The sequence below is a fragment of the Lissotriton helveticus genome, chromosome 5_1, assembly GCF_964261635.1.
Source record: "Lissotriton helveticus chromosome 5_1, aLisHel1.1, whole genome shotgun sequence".
Classification (NCBI taxonomy): domain Eukaryota; kingdom Metazoa; phylum Chordata; class Amphibia; order Caudata; family Salamandridae; genus Lissotriton; species Lissotriton helveticus.
In genome coordinates, this window is record NC_136065.1 from 864,263,067 (window position 1) to 864,289,874 (window position 26,808).

The 26,808-nt window shown below is 49.6% G+C and overlaps 1 protein-coding gene across 2 annotated transcripts in view; it reads left to right on the forward strand.

Annotated features, from left to right (window-relative positions):
- Positions 1–26,808, forward strand: part of OGDHL (oxoglutarate dehydrogenase L) — a 683,466-nt gene that overhangs the window by 381,206 nt on the left and 275,452 nt on the right. For both annotated transcript variants that reach the window (XM_078643351.1, XM_078643352.1), the window contains exon 16: positions 14,228–14,355. In XM_078643351.1, the coding sequence (XP_078499477.1) occupies positions 14,228–14,355 (128 nt within the window). The remainder of the gene's footprint in view (positions 1–14,227; positions 14,356–26,808) is intronic.

Genomic DNA, 26,808 nt, shown 5'->3' on the forward strand with positions numbered 1-26,808 from the left:
AACAACCAAAACCCCTTAAAACTACCCCAAACCCCACTACCCCTTAAAAACTATCCCGTATCCTCCCACCCACTAAAAACGAATCCGAATCCCTCACCCCCTAAAAATTACCTTGCACCCCCACCCCTTAAAAACGACCTTGATCCCCCCATCCCCTAAAAACTACCCTGAACCCCTCCCGCCCTCTAAAAATAACTTGAACCCCTCTTCCTTGTCCTTCGCTCCGCTCTCTCTGCCCATCCCAAACACTGGACCACGGGTACTCACAAACTTTCTGTTGGGGACCAAAATTACAGTGTGGTTTGTGGCCGAGGGCTGCACAGGTGGGATCAGTGAGGGGGGCGGGGTCAGTGGGGGGCTGGGCTAGAGTAAAAAAAATCAACCCTGTTTCAAAACATTAGACAATGCGATTATGCTGTATTTCAAATGCAGACAATTGCAATCTTAAGAGGCATTGCATAGCTTCATTCACACTTTGACCCCAATTCCATCACAGTCTCTCTCTCTCTCTGTCAGTCAGTCTCTCTCTCTGTCAGTCAGTCTCTCTCTCTCTTAGTCAGTCAGTCTCTCTCTCTCTGTCAGTCAGTCTCTCTCTCAGTCAGTCAGTCTCTATCTCAGTCAGTCTCTCTCTCCTAGTCAATCAGTCTCTCAGTCAGTCTGTTAGTCAGTCTCTCACTCAGTCAGTCTGTTAGTCAGTCTCTCTCAGTAAGTCTCTCAGTCTCTCTCTCTGTCAGTCAGTCTCTCTGTCTGTCTGTCTCTCTCTCTCTCTCTCTCTCTGTCAGTCAGTCAGTCTCTCTGTCAGTTATTCTCTCTCTCTCAGTCAGTCTCTCTCTCAGTCAGTAAGTCAGTCTGTCTCTCTCTTAGTCAGCCTCAGTCAGTCTCTCTCTCTCTCTCTGTCAGTAAGTCAGTCTCTCTTTTAGTCAGTCTCAGTCAGTCTCAGTCAGTCAGTCTCTCTCTCTTTCTCAGTCAGTCTCTCTCTCTCTGTCAGTCAGTCTCTCTCAGTCAGTCGGCCTCTCTCTCTGTGAGTCAGTCAGTCTCTCTCTCTCAGTCAGCCAGTCTCTCTCCCTCTCTCTCTCTCAGTCAGCCAGTCTCTCTCTCTCCGTCAGTCTGTCTCTCTCAGTCAGTCTCTTGGTCAGTCAGTATCTCAGTCTCTTAGTCAGTATCTCTCTCTTTCCACTCTCTCTCCACTGTCTCTTTCTCTCTCCACTTTCTCTCTCCACTGCCTCTCTCCACTCTCAACTCTCTCCACTCTCAACTCTCTCCACTCTCAACTCTCTCCACTCTCCCTCTTGCCACTCTCTCTCTCTACTCCTCTCTCTCTCTCTGGGGGGCCATGGTTACATTACCTGCAAGATCCACGGGCCTCCAAGAAAGGCCTGCCAGGCCGGCGGCAGCCCGCGGGCCGTACTAGGAATACCACGGCACTAGACCGACTTAGCCTTAACCACGCACATGCGTGGTTAATGCTAAGTCGTTGTTCGAGCAAGGCGTTGTTAGGCTTGCATGATTCCGGAACTCGTTGTTCTGGAGTCTTTGTTCTGGATGTTTCCCTACAGATTGTAACCTGCTTGCTGTTTCCTCTCCCACCTGAAAAAGTGAAATGCTTCCTACCACAAATAGTCTTCAGGTAAACAGTGTACACAGTAGTAGTCTTACACCTGTCTGGAGGGAACACACTGCTTAACCCCTTGTCTGCTGGGGCTATTTCCCTGCTGTGCTAGAGGGCGGGGGGCCCACACAGCGCCCCCATGCTCATGACGAGCTGAGCTCGTCATGAGCCACGGTGCTCCGGTGCTCATGACGAGCTGAGCACGTCACGACCACGCCCGTTTAATGGAACGCTCAGCGCTGCAGGGGAATTAGCCCAGCGTGCGAGCGTTCCACGGGCCATGACGAGCTCAGCTCGTCATGAGCACCGGAGCACCGTGGCTCATGACAAGCTCAGCTCGTTATGGGCATGGGAGGGGATAAACCCACCCCTTTCATTGAAACTGAAGGCATCTTACATCCTGCGGTTTATCTAATAAAGTGCCTGAAGAAATTTGACCATATCACCCTGACATTGAAGGAGCTTCACTGAATCTTTCTCCGTACCTACATCATCTTCAAGACCAGCGACATCACTACAAGGTTTTCAGAAACAAAAACCCAGCATAACTAGCTAGAACCTCTGTGGAGGACAATCCCATGCTAGAAGCCCAAGACACTACCAAGTTGCTAATACAGGAAAGAAAATACCACACAGCAATTCAGAAAAAGACTGAAGCCAGAATTATTCTCTGAACATTATCATCTCACATGGTAGTTACCTTCCTTCTTTGGCCTTACTGTAAATGTGTTCTTTGTGGGGAGGGGTCACCCTGCTGTCTAGTGATCTGTTGCTTCTCAACTATGTTTGCTCTATATGAGCACTCATACCTACATTCCTGTTACAAAAGTTATGCAAAAAGAACAATTGATAGACATAAAGCAGAACAATGTCATGCATTCACCCTGGTACATAGATCTGGGCCTCAATCCATCTTTTTTTTGCTCCCCATGCCATTCCAGTTTGGACCCAGCCATAAGCAAATCAGTCTTGACCCTGTGCCCAATGAGAACAGCCCAGCCCCAACTGCCAGCCCAGGCCTCCCTGGACTGGAAACATGCATCCTAGGACCGGTTTCGGGCTTTCAGCCCTTATCAGCTAGGATAGCTTGATTCCAGTGGCATGGAGAGCACAGGACCCACGTCTGGGATTACCCGTCCCAAAAGAATGATGGACTTAACCCAGATCTCTTGACTGGGGTGAATGTTTTGATTTGTACTGCATTCTATCCTTCAATTGTGTGTCTTTTGTTACAAAAGTAAGCCATTATAATAAATTGCATGAGTTTCTTTATTCAGTACATTTTATGATACTTCACAGAAAATAAACACGCCGCTCGTGGCAAACTGTGGACTGCTAATTGTGTACATAGAATGAGCATTTCAGAGAAATGCTCCTTCTCTGACCATAAATGAAAACTTGTTTTGCCTTTTCCTGTATTTGTGCTCTTTTTCTGTAAAGTGTGTACAGACATCAGCACAAACACTTTCTGTATATGGTTATGTTCACAAGCTAAGCAAATAACTCTATATTTCTCTGTGTTCAACTGTCATTTTAGAAAACGCTCTCAGCGACTTCAGAACAGTCCACCAAAAACTGCAGACTTTTTGTGATCTAAATTTAGGAATAGTTTTGCACTCCTAACTTGAGTTTAGGAGAAAAGCATGACCATTTTGGTTACATAAATTGCCAGTCCTGATTCACAGAGTCGAAGTTGGATGGAATTTTATTGATGAAAAATACATTTGCTTTTGCAGAAATTCCACCTGTGTGGTGACATTTTCGGTGATTTAGCATTTGGGTCGCCCTAACGACAAAAGTCAGGGCATTTTCTTAGGTGTCACTTTGTAAGTGTACACAAACCTCCCTCAGATTGTTGGCCTCTGTGAACACATGCATAAGAGATGTGGCTACGTGCCCCCCCCTAGGCTGGACACTTTCATGTTCAAAGATCAAGAGTTTCAGACACAGTTCCGGGAACGGGTAGATCAGTACTTTGCTGATAACGTTGGCTTGGTTCAGTCACACAGCATAGTTTGGGAGGCCTACAAGACAGTAGTGAGGGATTTCGTGCAGGCGGAGGCGGGCAAACGGAGGAAGGAGAAAGCGGCACAGATCGACAGATTAGAAACACAATATCTGGAATTAGAAAGGGACAGGGAGGAAACTCGGGAGCAACAGCATGACAGGCAACATAGATTACGACTCTTAGAGAAGGAAATGCATGATGTGTTGGCAGATCAGGCACGATCACGAGCGTTAGCGACCCAGCGGCGGGTGTATGATCTAGGGGACAAGGCCAACAAAATGATAGCCTGGCTGGAGAGGAGGGACAGGGAGCGAAACTGGGTGTCAGGGATTAAGACACAGGAGGGACAGCTACAGACCACGAGTGCAGGCATAGCGGAAGAGTTCGCTAGTTATTATGAAACGGTCTACAGGTCACACACCCAGCGGACAAAACGAGACTGTGAGGATTTTCTGGCCCCCTTGCAGATGCCCTCTTTGGAGGAGACAGATAGGGATATCCTTGACACTGACATTACAGTGGCAGAAATAGAACATGCTATGAGCGACTTGCAAGTCGGGAAAGCACCGGGGCACAACGGGTTCCCGGCGGAGGCGTTTCGATGTGTTGCTGGTAAAATAGCGCCCCATATGCTGCGCATGTATACAGAAGCCCAACAGGTGGGGCGGTTTGGATTTTGGATTTGGATAAGGATTTGTAGAGCGCGTAGCTACCCTGAGGCGTCCCAGCGCTGTCAGTAGACCTAGGTTTCCGGGGGGGGGAGGGTACTATGGGAAGAGCCATGTTTTTAGTTGCCTACGGAAGTCCAGTAGATTGTGTTCTCTTCGGATGGAAATTGGAAGGGAATTCCACAGCTTTGGTGCGTTATAGGAGAACAGTCGCCCCCCAGAACGGGCCCTTTGTATTCTGGGGGCGCTGGCCAGGGAGAGTGAATCTGATCTAAGTTGCCTGTTGGACTGATGGGGTTTGACCAGGGAACTCAGGATCGGCGGACCTCTCCCATACATTATTTTGTGCGGTTGGCGAAGGACCTTTGCTCGGCCACGATTGTGGTGATCCACAAGTCTGGTAAGCCACAAGACCTATGTAGCTCATATAGACCCATATCACTTCTTAATTTCGAGACGAAGGTCCTGGGCAAAATCCTGGCCACCAGGCTGGGAGCAGTGATACAATCCCTGGTCCACCCGGATCAGTCGGGCTTTTTGCCACATAGGAACTCCCGGCTTAACTTACGACGCATCTATGGGGTAATACATATGACAGCGGCCCGACCGAGCGTCCCGGCGGCCTTGCTATTGCTTGACGCCCATATGGCCTTCGATAGTATAGAATGGCACTATATCAACGCGGTCCTGGCTAAGATGGGGTTCGTGGACAAATTCCGAGCATGGGTACGATTGTTATACACCGAACCCCTGGCGAGGGTCAGAGTGAACGGAGCCTTGTCCAGGGAGTTTCAATTAGAGCGGGGCACGAGGCAGGGCTGCCCGCTCTCCCCGACCCTCTTCGCCTTGGCTCTGGAGCCTTTGGCGACCTGGGTGCGGGCGGACCCATTGGTGTGGGGAATAGATCTGGGGGGCGTCTGGGAAGTGCGCATTTCATTGTACGCCGATGATGTCCTGCTGTATGTCCAACATCCTGAGGCTTCCATCCAGAGACTGCTGGAAATTCTCCACAGGTTTGGTGCCTTCTCGGGCTACCAGATCAACTGGCGTAAGTCCCTGGGTCATGTATTGGCAGGCCCGACGCAGTGCGTGACGGATGAGTGCGGCGGGCTCGTATGGAAGGAGATGTTTCGGTATCTGGGGATCTGGATATCGAAAACAGAGGCGGAATATATGCGCCTGAATGTGATGGCTCAATTGGAGCAGCTGCGCGGCGATGTCGTACACTGGAGGACTCTCCCGCTGTCCCTAATGGGCCGAGCGGTCTTATTTAAGATGATGGCCCTCCCTCGTCTGCTCTATGCGCTGCAGAGTGCGCCGTTTAGGTTGCCGGAGCAGTTCTTTCGAACGGTCGAATCAGAACAGCGGTCTCTGTTGTGGAGTGGGGGCTGTCCTAGGATAGCTCTCAGGAAGCTACAGATAGGGGTGTATGAGGGGGGACTTGCGGTCCCCGACATCCGCCTGTAGCGCTGTGACCGTCCTGACTATATCGGAAGCGGTCGCTCCCCACGCTCCCTGGTCTCCCTTGGGTATCGTTGGGCTTCATTGGCATTGCTTGTTGCTTGAAAGAATTGCTGCCTGCTTAGTTTTCATAGCGCTCAATAGCTGCCTGCTTAGATCTCATAGCGCTCTATTAATCAGTTGTAAATTGTAATCTCATATAGCGCTCAATTGCTCATTTGTGCTTTGTAATTTGATAGCGCTGTATTGCTCATTGGTGCATTATCGTAGCGCTCGTATTGCATCACAGAAAACAAATATTATTGCCTGATTGTGCCGGTGCCACTGCCCACAGCGTAATCCCACTTTGTGCCCCCAACCTGTTTCGGTTTTGCTTTTGCTGCCATCCATTTTGTTGTTGTGCCTCGGAGCCCGTCCTCTCCACCCCGCTCCCGCCTCCCAGCTGCTCCTCCCTCCCACTGACTCCTAAGGCTCGCCCCGTCCTCAGTAGCGCTGTGACCATCCTGACTATATCGGAAGCTGTGGCTCCCCACGCTCCCTGTTCTCCCTTGGGTATCGTTGGGCTTCATTGGCATTGCTTGTTGCTTGAAAGAATTGCTGCCTGCTTAGTTTTCATAGCGCTCAATTGCTGCCTGCTTAGATCTCATTGCGCTCTATTAATCAGTTGTAAATTGTAATCTCATATAGCGCTCAATTGCTCATTTGTGCTTTGTAATTTGATAGCGCTGTATTGTTCATTGGTGCATTATCGTAGCGCTCGTATTGCATCACAGAAAATAAATATTATTGCCTGATTGTGCCGGTGCCACTGCCCACAGCGTGATCCCACTTTGTGCCCCCAACCTGTTTCGGTTTTGCTTTTGCTGCCATCCATTTTGTTGTTGTGCCTCGGAGCCCGTCCTCTCCACCCCGCTCCCGCCTCCCATCTGCTCCTCCCTCCCACTGACTCCTAAGGCTCGCCCCGTCCTCAGTAGCGCTGTGACCGTCCTGACTATATCGGAAGCGGTGGCTCCCCACGCTCCCTGGTCTCCCTTGGGTATTGTTGGGCTTCATTGGCATTGCTTGTTGCTTGAAAGAATTGCTGCCTGCTTAGTTTTCATAGCGCTCAATTGCTGCCTGCTTAGATCTCATAGCGCTCTATTAATCAGTTGTAAATTGTAATCTCATATAGCGCTCAATTGCTCATTTGTGCTTTGTAATTTGATAGCGCTGTATTGCTCATTGGTGCATTATCGTAGCGCTCGTATTGCATCACAGAAAATAAATATTATTGCCTGATTGTGCCGGTGCCACTGCCCACAGCGTAATCCCACTTTGTGCCCCCAACCTGTTTCGGTTTTGCTTTTGCTGCCATCCATTTTGTTGTTGTGCCTCGGAGCCCGTCCTCTCCACCCGCTCCCGCCTCCCAGCTGCTCCTCCCTCGCTCCGCCCCCCTCCACTATCCACTTATGACAGATGCTATTGCGCGCAGCGTTCACGAGCGTAGCGGATGCGCCCTATGCGCGCCGAAGGTGCGCCAAAGGTAAGCCCGTCTACGCCGTCCGCGCCTGGACCGCGCCCAGCGCCAGACCCCCTGTCCCCCGCAAAACCCACTCCACTCGCATAACGTTTGACTCCGCAACCCTCTCTGCACTCAACCCCGGCCGACCACCAAACTGCTACCAAGCTGCCCCAGGACACACCCATGGACCCTTCACCTGCCACTCCTGCAAGTTCGACTGCATCAGGACCCACACCAAATCAACAAATTCCAAACTGAGCTCTGACACTAACCACCTAAAGTGCATCCTGCTCAACACCCGCTCGGTCCATAGACATGCCATTGACCTTTGGAACCTACTCGACACCACATCGCCGGACGTCGCCTTTCTTACAGAAACCTGGATGAACGCCTCATCAGCACCCGACATCGCCATAGCCATCCCGGACGGTTACAAGATCATCCGAAAGGACCGCATCAACGAAACTGGAGGAGGCATCGCCATCGTCCATAAGAACACCATCCGCATCACGACCAGTTCCGATGACAACCTCGCAGCCGCCGAACACCTTCACTTTCAGATCCACACCGACCCTAAGACCACAATCAGAGGCACTCTCATCTACAGGCCACCAGGACCCCGCACACAATTCAGCGAAAACATCACTGACTTCATCAGCCCACACGCCCTCCCCTCCGAGGACTATATTCTACTGGAAAACCTTAACTTCCACCTGGAAAAGAACAACAACAGCAACACCACCACCCTTCTGGACAACCTCGCCAATCTTGGACTCAAACAAATTGTTAACACCCCCACCCACTATGCCGGACACACGCTCGATCCAATATTCACCTCCAGCAAGCACATCTCCTTCAATCACACCACAGCTCTCCATTGGACAGACCACAGCTGCGTTCACTTCAACTACAAAAAGACCACGACCCACAACCACCCACAACCAATTCCCTGCAGAAACTGGAACAAAATTACCACCGACCAACTCTTCACATCGCTTCACCAAAACCCTCCTGCAAAATCATCGGACCCAAACCGTGCAGCCACCAACCTCACACAATGGATCACCCACAGCGCTGACGAATTAGCACCCCTCAAAAAACATCAAATCAAGCAAAGTAGCAAAAAAGCCCCCTGGTTCAACGATGACCTTAAGAAATCCAAGAAGTTCTGTCGCACCCTCGAGAAAGCCTGGAGAAAAAACCCAACCACTGACAACCTGGCCACCTTCAAGAACGCCATCCGCAAACACCACCAACTGATCCGATCCACCAAGAAATCAGCATTCAAGGATAGACTCGACAACAACGCCCACAACAGCAAGGAACTATTCAACATCGTCAAAGAATTTACCAACCCCACCGCCGGCACCAACGACATCACTCCCTCCAAAGACCTCTGCCACTCCCTAGCCTCATTCTTCCACAACAACTTTGAAAACCAGTCCGGAGACCATTCCACCCCACCCACCTCCGAAATTAAACCCCCCTCCAACAACCTTTGCACCTGGAACCCTATCACCACTGAAGACACCATCCGCCTGATGAACTCTATCCACTCAGGATCTCCAACCGACCCATGTCCCCACCACATTTTCAACAAAGCAGACTCCATTATCGCACCCCATCTCCGAGACGTCATCAACTGCTCCCTCAACTCCGCTACCTTCCCGGAAAGCTGGAAACATGCCGAACTCAGCGCCCTTCTGAAGAAACCCACAGCAGACCCCACTGAACTTAAGAACTACCGCCCCATCTCGCTCCTCCCATTCCCTGCCGAAGTCATTGAAAAAGCCGTCAACAGTCAGCTCGCCGCCTTCCTCGAATCCAACAAATCCCTCGACCCTTCACAGTCCGGCTTCCGAGCCAAACACAGCACCGAGACCGCCCTCATCGCAGCAACAGACGAAATTCGAACACTACTGGACAACGGAGAAACAGCTGCCCTCATCTTACTTGACCTCTCCGCAGCCTTCGACACAGTCTGTCATAGCACCCTTATACAACGACTCAGCAACGTCGGAATTCAAGGCAAAGCATTAGACTGGATCATTTCGTTCCTCGCCGGAAGAAACCAGAGAGTCCGCCTCCCCCCTTTTAGATCAGAGGCCACCGAAGTCATCTGCGGCGTACCACAATGATCATCACTCAGTCCCACCCTCTTCAACGTATATATGAGTCCCCTCGCATCCATCGCACGCCAACACAACCTCAACATCATCTACTATGCAGACGACACCCAGCTGATCCTCTCCCTCACCAAAGACCCAAACACCGCCAAAACCAATCTACACGAAGGGATGAAAGAAGTAGCCGAGTGGATGAAGAACAGCTGTTTAAAACTGAACTCAGACAAAACGGAAGTTCTCATCTTAGGCTCATCCCCCTCCGCCTGGGACGACCCATGGTGGCCACTGGACATGGGAAACGCATCCATACCTACGGACCACGCACGTAACCTAGGCTTCATCTGGACTCCTCCCTCTCGATGACCAGACAAGTCAACGCTGTCTCATCATCATGCTTCAACATCCTACGTATGCTCAAAAAAATCTTCAGTTGGATTCCCACCGAAACAAGAAAGACGGTCACCCACGCCCTGGTCACAAGCCGACTGGACTACGGAAACACCCTTTACGCCGGAACCACAACCAAACTACAGAAAAAACTCCAACGCATCCAAAACGCCTCAGCCAGACTCATACTAGACATCCCCCGCCAAGCTCATATTTCCGGTCACCTGAAAGACCTCCACTGGCTCCCCGTCAACAAGAGAATAACGTTCCGTCTCCTCACCCACGCACACAAAGCCCTCTACGACCTAGGACCCGAATGCCTCAACTCACGCCTATCCTTTTACACCCCCACCCGCCAACTACGATCGTCCAATCAAGCCCTCGCCGCAATTCCACGCATCCATAGATCCGCCATGGGGGGAAGATCCTTCTCCTACTTAGCGGCCAAAACCTGTAATTCTCTCCCCACCCACCTCCGCCTCACACAGAACCACCTCTCCTTCTGAAAGCAACTAAAAACTTGGATATTCGATAAGTAAGTAACCCCCTCCCTCAAGCGCCTTGAGACCCTCTGGGTAAGTAGTGCGCTATACAAATGCTAAACTTGAACTTGTATTACTGGGCATCCCAGCTAGTCAATGTCAATGGTTGGGCGTTCGCACCTGTGGAGGAACCGGCGTACAGGGTGTACCGCATGGTCTTTGGAGACCCGACCTACCTGGCGGCCCTCTACCATAGGGGCAAATTCCGTAGGACTCTCCCGCCTCAGACAAATGCAGTGGTGGAGGTGTGGAAGAAAGCGACGAAATTGTTGGGATGGGGAGCGAAATTGACTGGTCAGACCCCCTTATGGGCCGGGAACTTTCTCCCAGCAGTGGCCAAACTGCAAGGCCTCCGTGCATGGAGCCTTATCGGCATTGATAGACTAGGGGACATTTGGAAGAAAGGTGACATGATGGACTTTGCATCCCTACAGAGGGAATTCCAGATGGGACCGGGAGAGTTCCTTCATTACCAGCAGCTTAGACTTGCCATCCGGGGGCAATTGCAGTCGGGGGACCAACTACCGGAATATGCCCCACTTGAGGACCGGTTGTTGATGGATCCAATGATAGATAAAGCGATCTGCCTCACCTATAAAAACTGATCAACAACCTGGCTGACCCCCTGGGCCCTCTGAGGGAGAAGTGGGAGACAGACGTAGGGCTACTAGAAGATGACGACTGGAGAGAAGCATTGCAAGGCCCAAGGTAGGTGGCGATTAGGGCTCGGTTCAGAGTGGTCCAGCTTTGTATACTACATCACTCTTACACCCCACGCACGGCACAGCACCGGATAGGCTATGCAGATTCTAAGTTTTGCCTCAGGGGGTGCGGGGAAGAGGGCACGTTCTTCCACATACTGTGGGATTGCGCCAAGATTAGGGCTTATTGGTCTAGGCTCTCTGATATCATGGCGGAGTAGTGGGGGCAGAAGTACCGCTAGAGGCTCAATGGCATAACCTGGGGGTAACGAGTGATATTACATGGCCTAAAGGTAACAAGATTTGGTTGGCACTAGCTAGCATGGTGGCAAAAAGAAATATAGCACAACTCTGGGGAAGTGAGGCGGTGCCTACGGTGGAAGAGTGGGAAAGGGACCTCGATTGGTGCCAAAGGGCGGAAAGAGTTATTTATAAGAGCAGAGGATGCCCAAAGAAATGGGAGAAAGTGTGGGGGCCATGGAGGCTATACAGAGGAGAATCAGCAGACACCCAGGCAGACTCTGCGTCAGATTAAAAGCTAGAATAGGCCCATAGTCCTGCTCCCTTCCTGAGGGGGGAGGGGTTGGATGGGTGGCGCGGGGGGAATAGACAGGGTATGGGAGGGGGGTGGCACTTCAGTATGCAGTGATGTCCATTCACGATAACCCTGCTGGTGTGGGCCCCAGACATTTAGGGTCAGGGCTAGGAGGGGTACAGGAGGTTTGATTTATCATGATGGCCGAGATGATGACATGTAATGTAAATGATGATGTCTTTTTATGTATCAATGTATTAATTCTGCCGACCACTGTGTGATTTGACTGGAGCATGTTTTATAATAAGATTTTCAACAAAAAAAAAGAGATGTGGCTACATGAGCATTGGGATGGATAATTCCTCCGAGCTCTGTATCGCCATGGCTTTATTTGCCAGAATTTCACAGTTTGAATCAGTGCCCAGCGCTCAGTAGTACTCCTGGTGCTAGTGGGCACAAGAGTTGTCGAGGAGCACTCAATCTCCAGTTAACCCGCAGCCTGGTTGCCTCTGTACACTCAAATTGGCACTTACAAGATGGCATTGGTACGGAACGAATGCTGAGTGTGGGCATAGAATATGGTCTGAATGATACCCTTTTAAGGTACCTTTGAATTAGATGTTCTGTGACTTGGACACCATTTTACTGTTTCTCTAAATCTTGTTATCTAGTGGCTGATGGAAACCGACTGCATTATTGTTAGGCATTTTGTGTATCGGGTCGTTGATGTTTTAAGACTACAAGAAATTACATAAAGAGAAATTAAAAAACGAAAGATGGCATTTGTGGCACTGCTCATCTAGATGAAGAGTGCTTGATGGATAAGGAAGGTCGCCGGTCATGGTCCCTCAAGGGGTACAACAGTGAGACCCCCAGAAAAGGGTATAATCATCCCAGAAGCCGGTCGGCTTATGTTTGTCGATCAGATCAGATCTCCTTGTGACGTGAGGCGAAAGTGAAAGGGGGCGTGTCATCAATGCCCTGCATTTCCGCAGGACTCGTTGCTCCCTCTTGACGTATCTTCCGATGGTGGTGGCTGGTGCAGTGACAGCTGGGCTACATTGGCCCTAAATGCATGTCTGAGTGTACTGAGTCATATTGCAGCTGTGCAGATTGGAGGGTGACCAGCATGGGAATGAATCAAAAGACCGGTTCTCCTAGGAGCACAACAGCACCTGAAAAGAAGACCAAAACGTTACCTTTTGGAGAAATAATTCTGTTCTAAACTGCACTCTAGTGCTGAATCTCCTTAACATGTGGTCTCCAATAAAGACAGCTAGGCTGGTCTGTTCAGAGGTGAGTACACTCTTACCTCCCGGTAAAGGCTATACAAGAAAGGTCGACAATGTGGTGGTTAAAATCGTGGCTGTAGAGGGCAAGTTATATGCATTGTGGGCGAGATTACATGGGGTAGAAATAGCAGTACATATATTGGAAAAGAAAACAAGCGTCGTGGAGGTCTTCCATTCCAACTATGAAAAACCAGCAAGGCTTTCACAACTTTCAGCACTTCGGTGCCCATTTGGAGAATAAGTTCGAGAATTGCCGAAGAGCATGAGTCAAATAACTCATTTGAGGATTTCTTTCCAAAGGAAATAGTCCTTGACTGGCAACTCAGCATCTTTGTCCTGAGGAAGGCGGACAGGCTTCTTTCAAGGAATGCGATCAAGCAAGAGGAGGCACTCACACATTGCTTCAAATCCTCTAATATGAACTATGCAAGAGTTAGTCTTGGAATGAGCTACCGGGTGGAAGAAAATTTTATTTCAGGGCTGGTCGTTGCCGAAATGGAAGACTTACCTTGAAAGGGAAAAACCTTTGTTGACTGTGGTGCTAAGGCCAGAATGCTTCTACTCTCCACATTGTGAGTTTTGTAGGTGGGTAAATGTTCCTATGAAAGCAACACGTTATCACCGGCTTCTACATTGCATTTTTGGGGTTAGTCCAGGACTTGTGACCTTTGCTGTGTTCTTTTGGTGTTGTTGTGGTCTCTATCTGCCTATCGTCTGCGTTTACAGACATTTTTTCATTTATGGGATGGTGTGTTGTCACATATATCTTGCTGGCTCAGACTTGTAGCCCAGGACTCAATACAGAGGATTTTATTAACAGTGTGCACCATTTTGAGATTATTCTTTGCCGGTCCACTAACCCTTCCCTCCACCTATTTGTCTCTGCAATATTAATTGGTCACGGCCCTATTTGATATAAGCTATTTATGTTGAAATTATTGTTATGCTTGGGCCCAGGTTTACATGGTGTTGTTTTGCTCTATGTTTAAATGCGCTGTTTTTTTAAAAGTAAATTGGAACATTGTAAGGCGTTCTCAAGGGAGAGAAAAAATATGAGCTAACTAAATCCACATTTGAGCGACATTTAGGCTTGTGAAATGTTCCCCAGGTAAGATTTCACCTGCATGAATTTAGCACATGCAAGTATTCCTGGAAATCAACGATTTCTAGGAGTTCTCAGGAGAGTTTTCGTAAATCCCTTTGGAATTCTGTTTCATATGTAGTTATAATCCTACAGGATCACATTCACAACTTCTGTTCCACTTCATGTGTGTTCACAGCAATCTCTTAAATCTTACCAGTTTTCTTTTATCTAGCATATGTGGCCCTCATACACATGTTAACAGTGATCTCTTTAGAAGTATTTTTCCAGCAATCTTTTTTTTATTTGAATACAGTCATCGTCACCATGTGCTTCATGACCAAGATGTTGACAAAAGGACGTGTGTACCAATGAACCATCTGTGGCCAAACCAGGCTCCCTACACTGTGTGCAACAGCTCTCTCTCAGAGTATGGAGTTTTGGGTAGGTACCTCCAAATCAAGTGACTTTCTTGTTTTTACTTTTGTTTTGTTGTGCCGATTTTGGCAAATATGTTTTGTTGTACAAACTAATTTACTCCAGATCTTGGTTGGCTAGCCTACAATTTTCTGTTTATTAAACACTATCAAAAGTGATTTTCTATTGTGAAATAACTTTTTCGAAACACTTGTTTGTTTGCAGCTGATGGCTTTTCCAGATATTGTTACGCCTTGCATTCCTATCATAACTTATGTTTAAAGTATTTTTTATTTCCCAGAGAGTAAAAGCATACAAACGTATTACACATCATTAGCAGATAAATACAGTATGGACAATCAATTCATTACATTTAGGATTAAAGCAGTTATGGCAGATTCAATATATAAATTTCATAGTACATTGGAGAGTAAAAAAGACAGCAGCTGACTTCCCAGTTTACTTGGCCAAATAGTTCTACAGGCTGGAGAATTTTAACAGTGATTAATGTGGAAGGCTCCAATCCAAATAGATCCTTCCCTCCCTCAGGAATCCGGGGCAAACCAATTGTTATACCCCAGACCACCAGTGAGCCAGTTGGTCATAGGTAACCAGATCGTATGGCCCCATTTCTTAGAGCTCCTACCCTTACAATTGTATAAGGCTCTTTCTTGATTATATATACCCATTAATTGTCCCAGCCAAGCCTGAAACTTGGCGGGCTCTGGATCTTTCCATCTTGTTGCTATTAACAACCAAGCTACTGCAACTGAGATAAAGAGAAAGTTAGTCTGGATCAAATCCAACTCATCCTTGTTATCATATCCAAGAAGCATCATAAGTGGCCTGAAACACACCTCTCTCCCAAACAGGGTTTGCCAGAAAGCTTCCATTCCTTTCTTCAGGGGTTGTAGTTTTTCACAGCCATGGAACATATGATTCACTTCAGCAGGGGCCTCCCCAAACCTGGGGCACTTCTCATCCCTTTTTCCCCACCAGAATAGCTTCGCCAGTGTGTAAAGTATAAGTTTCAAACTGTCTTATAATGCTGAACCTTCAGGTAAGCCGAAAGAAATATCTTAATTCCTAATGCTATTGACGTAAATAGATCAGTATCTCCCTTACCTAGCTTCCTGGCCCAGTTAGCTTCAACCTTCTACAAATCCTATAGGATTTTTTAAAATGTGCCTAATGCTGCAATCCGAGCAAGTGATAGCCTCTAAAAGGGGGATTTTATTTGAGGAAAATAAGTCTACCCTAAGTTGGTTGAAAAATCCCTTTGCCTGTAGATAATGTAGGAACCAGTGGCTCTTCCGAAATCCTGCAGTAGATCTAAAAATGAACACAATTGCCTTGCCAAATACATATCCCCTATCCTAGTAAGGCCAGATTGTTCCCATTGACTACCCATTACATCATAAAACAAGCATTTGCAATGCAATAGGTCTTGCCTTTGTGAGAGTTTGAGCTATTGGCATTGTAAATGACAGTGCCTTTCATTTATGTGTTTTGAAAACCTGTAAGCGGTGCGTAAACACACACTTTGCACTTATAGTCTTTGCTTACGAGAAGCAAGGCTGGCAGTAAAAGAGGCGCAGTTACTGCCAGCCTTGCGTCTCGTAAGCAATGGTTATAAGTACAAAGTGCATGTTTACGCACCGCTTGCAGGTTTTCAAAACATAAATAAAAGGCATTGTCATTTACAATGGCAAATAGCATGAAAAATGAATTCGGGGCTGTATCGAGTAGCGTGCTACCAGTCTGCCAAACGCTTCAACACCTCTTCAGAGCAGTAATCACTGTACAAATTCACAATAGAATAAGTACACTACAATGCTATAGCTACATTACTATTCTTTGAGGGACTTGAAGTTGTGTCTAGGGGCAAGAAGGATTGAAACTCTCAGTGCCCATCAGAAGTATCTCTGAAAAGGAAGGTAATGTTGCCAATTTACATGTCAAAAGTGTTTTAAAAGCTAAAATCAATCAATCAATCAATCATGCCATTTGTATAGCGCACTACTCACCCGGGAGGGTCTCAAGGCGCTTGGGGGGAGGGGTATGCTACTGCTTGAACAGCCAGGTCTTGAGTTGTTTCCTGAAGGCGAGATGGTCCTGGGTCAGCCGAAGGTGGATGGGGAGGGAGTTCCAAGTCTTGGCAGCCAGGTAAGAGAAGGATCTTCCTCCGGCGGTGGCTCTTCGGATGCGTGGTACGGCTGCGAGGGCGAGGCTGGTGGACCGTAGCTGGCGGGTGGGCGTGTAGAAGGTCAGGCGGTCGTTGAGGTACTTGGGGCCCAGGTCGTGGAGAGACTTGTGTGCGTGGGTGAGGAGCCGGAACGTGATCCTCTTGTCGACGGGGAGCCAGTGCAGGTTCCTCAGGTGCTGGAGATGTGGCTGCGTCGGGGGACATCCAGGATGAGTCGGGCGGAGGCGTTCTGGATGCGCTGGAGTCTTTTCTGTAGCTTGGCTGTGGTTCCGGCGTAGAGGGCGTTTCCGTAGTCCAGTCGGCTGGTGACGAGTGCCTGGGTGACAGTCTTCCTGGTCTCGGTCGGGATCCAGCGGAAGATCTTTCGAAGCATACGCAGGGTGTTGAAGCACGATGAGGAGACGGCGTTGACTTGTCTGGTCATCGAGAGGGAGGGGTCCAGGATGAAGCCCAGGTTGCGTGCGTGGTCGGTTGGCTTGGGTGCGGTGCCCAGGGCTGGGGGCCACCAGGAGTCGTCCCAGGCGGAGGGCGAAGATCCCAGGATGAGGACTTCCGTCTTGTCCGAGTTCAGTTTCAGGCGGCTGTCCTTCATCCACTCAGCGACGTCTTTCATCCCTTCGTGTAGGCAGGTTCTGGCGGTGTCGGGGTCTCTGGTGAGGGAGAGGATCAGCTGGGTGTCGTCGGCGTAAGAGATGATGTTGAGGTTGTGCTGGCGTGCGATGGCTGCGAGAGGTTTCATGTAGATGTTGAAGAGGGTGGGGCTGAGTGAAGATCCTTGCGGGACGCAGACTTCGGTGGCCTCGGAGCGAAACGGGGGGAGGCGGACTCTTTGTGTTCTTCCGGCGAGGAACGAGATGATCCACTCCAGTGCCTTCTCTTGGATACCGATGTTGCTGAGGCGCTGGACTAGGGTGTGGTGGCAGACCGTGTCGAACGCAGCGGAGAGGTCCAGGAGGATGAGGGCCACTGTTTCCCCCTTGTCGAGCAGGGTCCGGATGTCGTCGGTGGCTGCGATGAGGGCGGTCTCGGTGCTGTGGTTGGCTCTGAAGCCGGACTGCGAGGGGTCGAGGGATCCGTTCGTCTCGAGGAAGGCGGTCAGCTGTCTGTTGGCGATCTTCTCGATGACTTTAGCAGGAAAAGGGAGGAGCGAGATGGGGCGGAAGTTTTTGAGATCGGTGGGGTCCGCTGTAGGTTTCTTCAGGAGGGCGCTGATCTCGGCGTGCTTCCAGCTCTCCTGGAAGGTGGCGGTGTTGAAGGAGGCGTTGATGATGTTCCGGAGTTGGGGTGCGATGGTGGAGTCGGCCTTGTTGAAGACGTGGTGTGGGCAGGGGTCGGTCGGTGATCCGGAGTGGATGGTGTTCATCGTGCCGGCTGTGTCTTCGGTGGTCACTGTGGTCCAGGTGCGAAGGGTGGCGGTGGGGGGCATTGGTTCGACGGTTGGGTGCGTGGGTGGGGCGCCGAAGCTGTTGTGGATGTCGGCGATCTTGCGGTGGAAGAACGAGGCGAGGGAGTCGCAGAGGTCTTGTGACGGAGTGATGTCGTTGGTGCCGGAGCTGGGGTTGGAGAACTCCTTGACGATAGTGAAGAGCTCTTTGCTGTCATGGGCGTTGTTGTCCAGTCGTTCCTTCAGGGATTTCTTCTTGGTGGTGCGGATGAGCTGGTGGTGCTTGCGGGTAGCGTGTTTGAGGGCGGTCATGTTGTCGGTGGTCCGGTCGAGGAGCCAGGCTTTCTCGAGGGTGCGGCAGGTCTTCTTGGAGTCCTTGAGGTCGTCGGTGAACCAGGATGCCTTCTTGCTTCTGGGTCTGCTGGGAGGGTTCTTTAGTGGCGCGAGGTCGTCGGCGCAGGCGGTCCGCCACTGTGTGAAGTTGCGGGCTGCTTCGTTGGGGTCCGTTGTGTTGGCGGGTGGGCTCTGGCTGAGGGAGGTGGTGAGCTGGTCTGCGGTGATCTTGCTCCAATTCCTGTGAGGTACCTGTTGCGGGTGGTGGTGGGTCGTGGATCTTTTGAAGCTGAAGTGGACGCAGCTGTGGTCGGTCCAGTGGAGTCCGGTGGCGTGGCTGAAGGTGATGTACTTGCTGGAAGAGAAGACGGGATCAAGCGTGTGGCCGGCGTAGTGGGTGGGGGTGTTGACCAGTTGCTTGAGTCCGAGGTTGGCGAGGTTTTCCAGCAGGGCGGTGGTGTTGCGGTCCTTGTTGTTCTCCAGGTGGAAGTTGAGGTCCCCGAGGAGGATGTAGTCAGTGGAGGGGAGGGCATTCGGGCTGATGAATGAATGAATGAATGAAAAAGAAACTTAATAAAGCGCACTGCGGCCAAGCGGCTTCCTGGCGCTGGGGACTAGACCAGACTCAGAGAGGGGATCCGAGGGAACTAGCGGGGGAATGCCTGAAAAAACAGGAATGTTTTAAGGGCTTTACGGAAGTGGGTGTAGATGGGAATGGAGCGAATGGAAAGAGGAAGACTGTTCCAGAACCGAGGGGCCAGAACCGAAAAACGGGTGCCCCCCGTTCTCGATTTGCGGAAACGGGAGACGTGCAGAAGGGACAGGGAGGAGGAGCGGAGAGTGCGGCTAGGGGCGTAAGGAGTGATGAGAGAACTGATAAAGAGGGGAGCTGAGTGGGTGTGCGCCCGAAATACCAGGCAGGCCAATTTGAAAAAAGATCTAAGGTGTACTGGGAGCCAATGGAGGGACTTAAGTGCGGGGGTAATGTGAGAAGATTTGGGGAGATGAAGAAAAAGGCGGGCTGCCTGATTTTGAATGGCCTGAAGACGGCGGGTTTCATAAGCGGGTATGCCCACGTACAGGCCGTTCCCATAGTCAAGGCGGGAGGTGATAAGCGCCATGACTATGGATTTGAGGGCGTCCGCAGAGAAATACCGGGAGATCTTCCGAATGAGGCGAAGGGATAGAAAGCAAGAAGATACAACGGAACTGACTTGGGCATGCATAGATAGGTCATGACTGACCTTGATGCCCAAGGTCCGAACGGAGGAGACCGGTGAAGGGGGGGAGCCAAAGGAAGGGGGCCAGTGGACCGGGGACCATGGATTTAAGGGGCCACCCGTGAGGACAAGCTCCGTCTTGTCCGGATTGAGCTTCAAGTGGTTGATGCTCATCCATTCAGAAATAAAGACTAAGGTAGAGCAGAACTTGGGAAGAGAGTCAGAAGGGGAAGAAAGATCGAAGACGAGCTGGAGGTCGTCCGCGTAATTGTACACAGAGACCCCCAGCTCGCGAAGAGAAATAATAAGAGGGTGAATATAGAGATTGAAAAGAAGAGGGGAGAGGGAGGAACCTTGGGGGACCCCACAGGAGACCAAACGGGGGGAGCGGAGTAACCCGAGAGATGGACCGCTTGGGACCTGCCCTGGAGAAAGGACGCCAACCAGGAAAAGGCTGCGCCCCGAACGCCCGCTGCGCTGACACGGTCGAGAAGGATGGAATGATCAACCGTGTCAAACGCAGCGGACAAATCGAGGAGGACCAGGGCTTGGGGAAGATTGATGTCAGCTTTCCCCTTAAGTTCGTCCAGGACCGCGATGACCACTGTCTCCGTGGAGTGTCCTGGGCGAAAACCCGCCTGATGGGAGGCCAAGAGGTGGTTCTCCTCGACATAAGTGGACAGACAGGTTGTAACGTAGCTTTCAAGGATCTTACCCAGGTAAGGGAGAAGAGAGATGGGTCTGAAATTAGAGAGAAGAGAGGGGTCAAGACCAGGTTTTTTAAGAATAGGTAAAACTATGGCAGCTTTGAAGGAGGAAGGAACAGAACCCAGAGCCAGGGAAGCGTTGAGAAGGGCAAGAGGAGGAGCAGGGCAACTGGAGAAAAGAGTTTTGAGAATCCGTGCCGGAGCGCAGTCCACCGGAGAGCCGGACTTGATTTTTGTGAGCAGATTGAGGAAACGGTCCAAGGAGATGGGGGGGAAGTGATCCAAAGAGGAGGAGGGTAGGAAGAGGGGGCAGGAGACACCAGATTGATGCCCCTTAGGAATATTAGCCTTTATGTTGGCAATCTTGTCAATGAAGTAATCATTGAGTGAAGAGCAGATGAAGTCTGTGATGTCTTCGCTGAATTGTGTGCGTGGTCCCGGGGGTCTGTAGACGAGGGTGCCTCTGAGGGTCGTCTTAGGGTCGGTGTGAATCTGGAAGTGGAGATGTTCGGCTGCGGCGAAGGAGTCGTTGGCGTCGGTCGTGATGCGGATGGTGTTCCTGTGGACGATGGCGATGCCACCTCCGGTCTGGTTGATGCGGTCCCTCCTGATGATCTTGTACCCGTCCGGGATGGCGATGGCGATGTCGGGTGCAGAGGAGGCGTTCATACAGGTTTCCGTGAGGAAGGCGACGTCCGGTGATGTAGCGTCGAGGAGGTTCCAGAGTTCCACGGCGTGTCTGTGGACGGAGCGGGTGTTGATCAGGATGCACTTGAGGTGGTTTCTGCTGGTGTTTGTCTTGGCGGGTGCGGGGCAGGTTCAGAGGCAGGTGAACTTGCAGGTGCAGCAGGTGAAGGGTCTGTGGGTGCGTCTCGGGGTGGCTCGGCAGCAGGCGTGGGTCCGGCCGGCATTGAGTGCGTTGAAAGTTGCGGCGTCGTAGGTCAGTCGGGTCGTCTTGCCCCGCGGGGAGGGCCAGGGGTCCTGGCGCTGGGCGCGGGCCAGGCGCAGACGGGCTTACCTTTCGCGCACCTTCGGCGCTCAATCGGCGCTCCCGCTGCGCGCGTCCGCTGCGCGGTCTCTCTGGGGGCGTCATAAGTAAGGAGCCGGGAGGGAGGAGCAGCTGGGTGGCGGGAGCGGGGCGGCGAATGGAATCACAGGGGGGCGGGGCCGCAGGGAGGCAGCGGCGGGAAATTCCAAGAAGCAGCTGGCAGCGGGAAATTCCCAGGAGCAGCGGGAAATTCCCAGACTGAACATTTTAGTGTATGTAATGAGAGAAAATTAAAAGTGAACCTCAGCTATTTGGCGCACGAATCAACATGGAATATGATTTACAACTTTATTTTCTTCTTATATTTCAAAATGTCCCCTTCCAATGTCAACTTGAACATTTACCACGCTTGGGATGTTTTAAATAACATGTTTTTATTGTGATAAATTGAAAAGCGCGATTGAGTAGCAGTCTGTTCACATTGCTTAACCCTTTACGTTATTTTCCCTAGCTCACATTGTACGTAACTGTGTCAGGAGTGTGTGGGAGAGGGCCAACTGAATTATTTACCACAAAGCAGGGCGCGAGGGAAGCATGGCGTAAATTGCTGAACCTCAAATTCACAGAAGGGTGGCTGTCTTAGTTCAGCCTTTGGTGTGACTGTAGTTATCCACTGAGCCTATTGCGTTTTTTTTTGCCATGAGAGCCTGCTAGAACCCGTGCTTCGTGGCTCTTTAGGGTCATGAAGGTAGACTGTTGCTTGCAGTTGTGGGTTTGCCTGTCAGCGGATCTCTGCGGGAAGGAGGCAACCAGCAATCTCTTGGCCTGAGGTAATGTGAATGAAGTAGCTGCTTCAGAGGATTATTCCCTGCGGTTGGGCTTCCTGACGTGGGATGAGTCTGCCAGTCTTTCACCAAACCTGTGTGTATTATAATTATTTTGGAAGATTTTCTGGCAGGATAGCCTGCAGGGAGCTGACCGAGCCAGTGTTGGCAGTTCTGTCTTGTACTGGAATGAATCTTGTGTTTTTCCAAATCACTTAGGTGGGTGCTTGTCTGAGTCTCAACATTGCAACTCTTCTACCTCTTCAGTTTCTTTTCTGAAGGCTGTTGTTCGTGATCTAGTTACTAATAGACCCTATCTCGCCCTGGTTACTTGATTTCCCTGAGTTTATATAGTTAAGACAGATTGGTTCTTTCTTGTCTGGTTTCTGTTGATATTTTTGAATCAATTTCTTCTGCGTTCTTGTGTCTGTATTTCCAAACTCGTTTTCCACCTGTCTTTTATAGCCGTGCCTCCTCGTCCCAGTACCAAAGTTCAGCCCTAATGCACATCCGATCAAGTGTAGCCACCCTGTTGTCCATGAACATCTAACTGACTTTCAGATGGCAATGCAAACAAGCATTTGCAATGCAGTAGGTCTCGCATTTACGCGAGTTTGAGCTATTGAAATTGCAAATAACAATGCCTTTATTTTTGTTTTCGTTTTAAAGCATAAATAAAAAGCATTGTCATTTGCAATGCCAATATCTTAAACTCGCGTAAATGCAAGACCCATTGCATTGCAAATGCTTGTTTAAGAGGGAACTGAGGAAGCAAAGTTCAGGTGGGCTTTTGCCCCAAAGGTGGGGGTGGGTGGTCTGATTGGTTTTTTGAGGAAACAGAGGTCTTGAGTGGAAGCCAGGCCATGAGCTGTCAAACTATTTTTCATCGGTTACATTTCTTTTGTCTGGCTCACTTACATTTAATAATTCACTGTCTGACAGATGTTCTTCCCCGTTGCAGAAATGTTGTAAATAAATACCACTTGAGAGTTTATCACTAAGAAAAAGGGATTTTGTCTTGGTCAGTATTTCTAGAAGTATCTGTCTCTTGCTTGGGGTCCCATGCTGCACTCCCCAGGCCCCCTCCTTATTTAATATGTGATGATTCAATATACATTTGCAATGAAAAATAGACCGTCGTGCATGGCAATGCAAGCATTCCATAGGAGGCGGAACGTTACATGAAACAACCAATAGCAAGAGGTGAGGGATATCCACTCATCGGAGTGCAGACAACATCTGCCCTTTGTATTCGGAATTGGTAAAGGTATGTCTTGAAAACATTTGCATTGCCAATGCCGATTTAAAACTAAACACGGTGCAGAGTAAAAGATTAATTCAGCAATCTGATCGTTGAAAGCCACGCAGAAAGCAAAAAAGTCAACGGAGGAATTGTGAATCTGGACACCATGGGCAGGTGCAGAGGACGGGCCCTGTGTAAGTCAGACAGACCTACACGTATACGCTTACTTCTTTTCTTGGTCTACGTTGTGCAGGACAAAGTGCTCTCGTGCCGCGCCGGCTGGCGTGGATGTCACACGAGTCTGGACTCGGCAGGGGTGCGGGCGCACTAGCCGCATTCTTCCACTAACAGCACACCATTGTCCATATAAACAAACAACGCCATTTCTTAGTTCACTTTAAAGGCAGTATTTCACGAGAAAGGCAGCAACCATTGCTTGCTGCTCTGGCATAAAACATAAGAACGGATGAAAAGGAGCGCAGGCCTGAGCCGAGGCACTGAAGCACCTCAGAGAGACAAAAGACGCGAAGCCCCCGGGACTGAAGTGCAACTGTCGCAGGCGGGGCGCTGCAGACCCTCTTTGTGCATCCCAGCATGGCGAGTCTTACTCGAGAATGGGCCAGCACAAATTACTGTGGGGTAGTCCACCCTCCTGGCCCTTAGCAGGCAGTTCAAAGTCTGTAGCCCGGTGAGTGTGGCGGGTGGGGCTTAGTTGTGTGTATAGGGGGTGCCTACGTGTGTGTGCGTGTGTGTGCATACGTGTGTGTGCATGTGTGTGTGCGCGATTGAGAGGCGAGAGGTTGACTAGCTGTTCACAGTTTCTGGGAAGCGCGTTCACCAAGTGAGGGAAGCCCCGCGTGACGGAGCCTGGAGCCTGTAGCTTGGTGAGTGTGGCGGGCGGGGCTTAGTTGTAGGGGGGGGTGTGCCTGCGTGTGTGTGTGTGTGCCTGTGTGTGTGTGCGTGTGTGTGTGTGTGTGTGTGTGTGTGTGCATGCGTGAGTGTGGCTTTGTGTGTGCGCGCGCGCGATTGAGAGGCGAGAGGCTGACTTGCTGTTCACAGTTTCTGGGAAGCACGTTCACAGACCAGGATCTGCTCGTGCACTGGTCTGTACCACTTGGAAGGAAACACAACCACAATAGGTCTCGCGCTGTCGCCACCGAGACCTAAAAAGACGGGGAGATAGGTGATCGCCTGAAAGGTGTATACTTATTATATCTTTGTATCTTCATTAATTTACACATCTTGCTCCAAACTTTCCAAGCAGCAATTAAACACTTAAACCACATTTTTGGGAAATAGCTAGGCTTAAGTTGTCGGAGAAAAACACTCTGTGCTGCTCTACCTATAGCAAGTTCTGAACCTCACTCTTCATTTTTCCTACTGAAAACAGAAATCCCATCTGTTGTAGGAGGGCCAACCAATTATAAAACACAAGATTAGGGAAAGCCCAATCACCCTGTTTCTGTGGAAGAGTTAAACATTTTAAAGATCGCCGTGTCTTCTTATACTGCCATGTAAAGTTTATAAAGATAGAATCCAGTTTCTAAAATATGGGACCTTCGGGCTTGAGTGGAATAGAACGGAACAGTTAAAGTACCTTCGGAAGTACTACCATTTTGAGGATGCTGCGTCTACCTATTATTGATAGGTGCAGCCTTTCCATATGTGTTAAATCGGTGCTGGTCTTACTTAGCAGAGGATTAAAGTTAATATGCCGTATAGTATCCACCTTACAGTTTATCCTAATCCTAATCCTATGTGGCTGCATCCGTCCTCCAGGTATCTGAGAAAACAATATTCTCCGTACAAACAATCTCCGTTTTCTCCTTTTCAATCAATACCCGGACTTCCTCCCATATTCCCCTGCCAATATTTCAACCTAAACCATCGCACTCTCAGGGTCAGATGTCACTTCGGCAATGTCGTCCGCATATGCCAGAAGCTTTGTTTCGTAGCCATTCATTTGAACTGGCTTTATTGCCTGACTTTGTAAGATTTGTTCAATGGATCAATGTATCTGCGGTATCCCGTGTGACAAACCGCCCGCAAATATACCAAGGATGTTGTTATGATCCTTTACAGATAGCCCATCTTTCCTTTTGATTTTAGTAATATTATTCCTGGCTACCTTCTGTTTTGTAGGTAGCGCTAAAAGTCTTCCCACTGACTCTGTATTCATAATTTTCATTCTTTTAGGCTTGAAATCTTTCTGCTATCCTCTTGCTGTAATAACTGTTTATCTTTGCTTTTACATCACAACTTCTAATTGTAATTGTGAGTCTTCCTGCCTCTGCCTTATCATTGCTGTATGATTTTGTTCCAGCGTTGTTAGCCTTTCAATCAGCCCCCTGATCTCAACCATTTGTTGCTTCCTCCTCCGTGCCACAAAGCAAATTATCTCCCTCTTCAGAGCTGCTTTAAAGGCGTCCCAGACCACTCCCCGTGAAGCACTATACCTATTAACATCAAAATACCCTATCACCCAACGCCTCACATACTCAATAAAAAAAATCATTGGAGAGCAATTTCCTGTCAAAAGTCCATTTGACCTGACCCTTAAATCTCCCTTGAACTTCCATATCCAACACAAGGGGGTTATGATCTGACAGAAGCTTAGGCAATTTCCTGATTCCTACTTTACTCAAAATACCTGAAAATAATCTAATCTGACATTTTTTGTGGGGGCACGAAAAGTACAAATATCCTTGATCAAAAGGTTTCTTAGCGTCCCATACATCAACCAAACCATGACTAGCCTAAGTGAAGCCAAAGCCCTATAAACTTGAAGTTTTCCTTATATTTAGTCCTTTGAAACCCGCCCACCTCCTGGTGTATATTTAAATCCCCACAAATTATCAGCGGGTCTGGCCAGGGTGCCAGTTCCACCTCCAGATCCTCCAGTACCCTAGGATCATCCTGGCTCGAGCCGTAACAAGTGCAAACCGTCAACCCTATACGTCAACCCTATAGCAAGTTCTACCTCTGCCCACCTACCCCACTGGTCCACCAATGATCGTTTTGCTGGCCCAATATTATTTTTGGCATGAACAGCAACATCCCTGATAGTAGAGCTCCGATTTGAGCATGCCAATAAAATATACCCTCTAATTGTCAAAATGTCCCTCTTGCCCCATGGAACATGGGTCTCTTGTTGACAAACTATACCGGTACCCAACGATCATTCAAACCACCCACATTTACCAAGCATATGGATATTTTACCCATTTGATATCCTGAGATATGCTATTCTGCTTATTCTCCAGATCTTTGTGCTCCAACCTTCTGAGAAACCTTCCTTGCTTCCTCTCTGTTTTTTTTATAATATACTGCGCCCCTCCCCTCGCACCTCCTCCCCCTTCCCCCATACCTCCCCCAACCACTCTACCCCAGACCACCCCCACCATCCACTTGCCCCATCCCCCTATTTGCCGGGACCCATCCAACTCCTCCCCTTCATCAACCCAGCTCTGAAAAGCAATCAGACCGCTCATCGGTCTGTGGCAAATGAGAACAGCCTCTCCGACCAGTGATCAAACCAACATAAACAACCCTTTATTCCCACTATTATGATACCC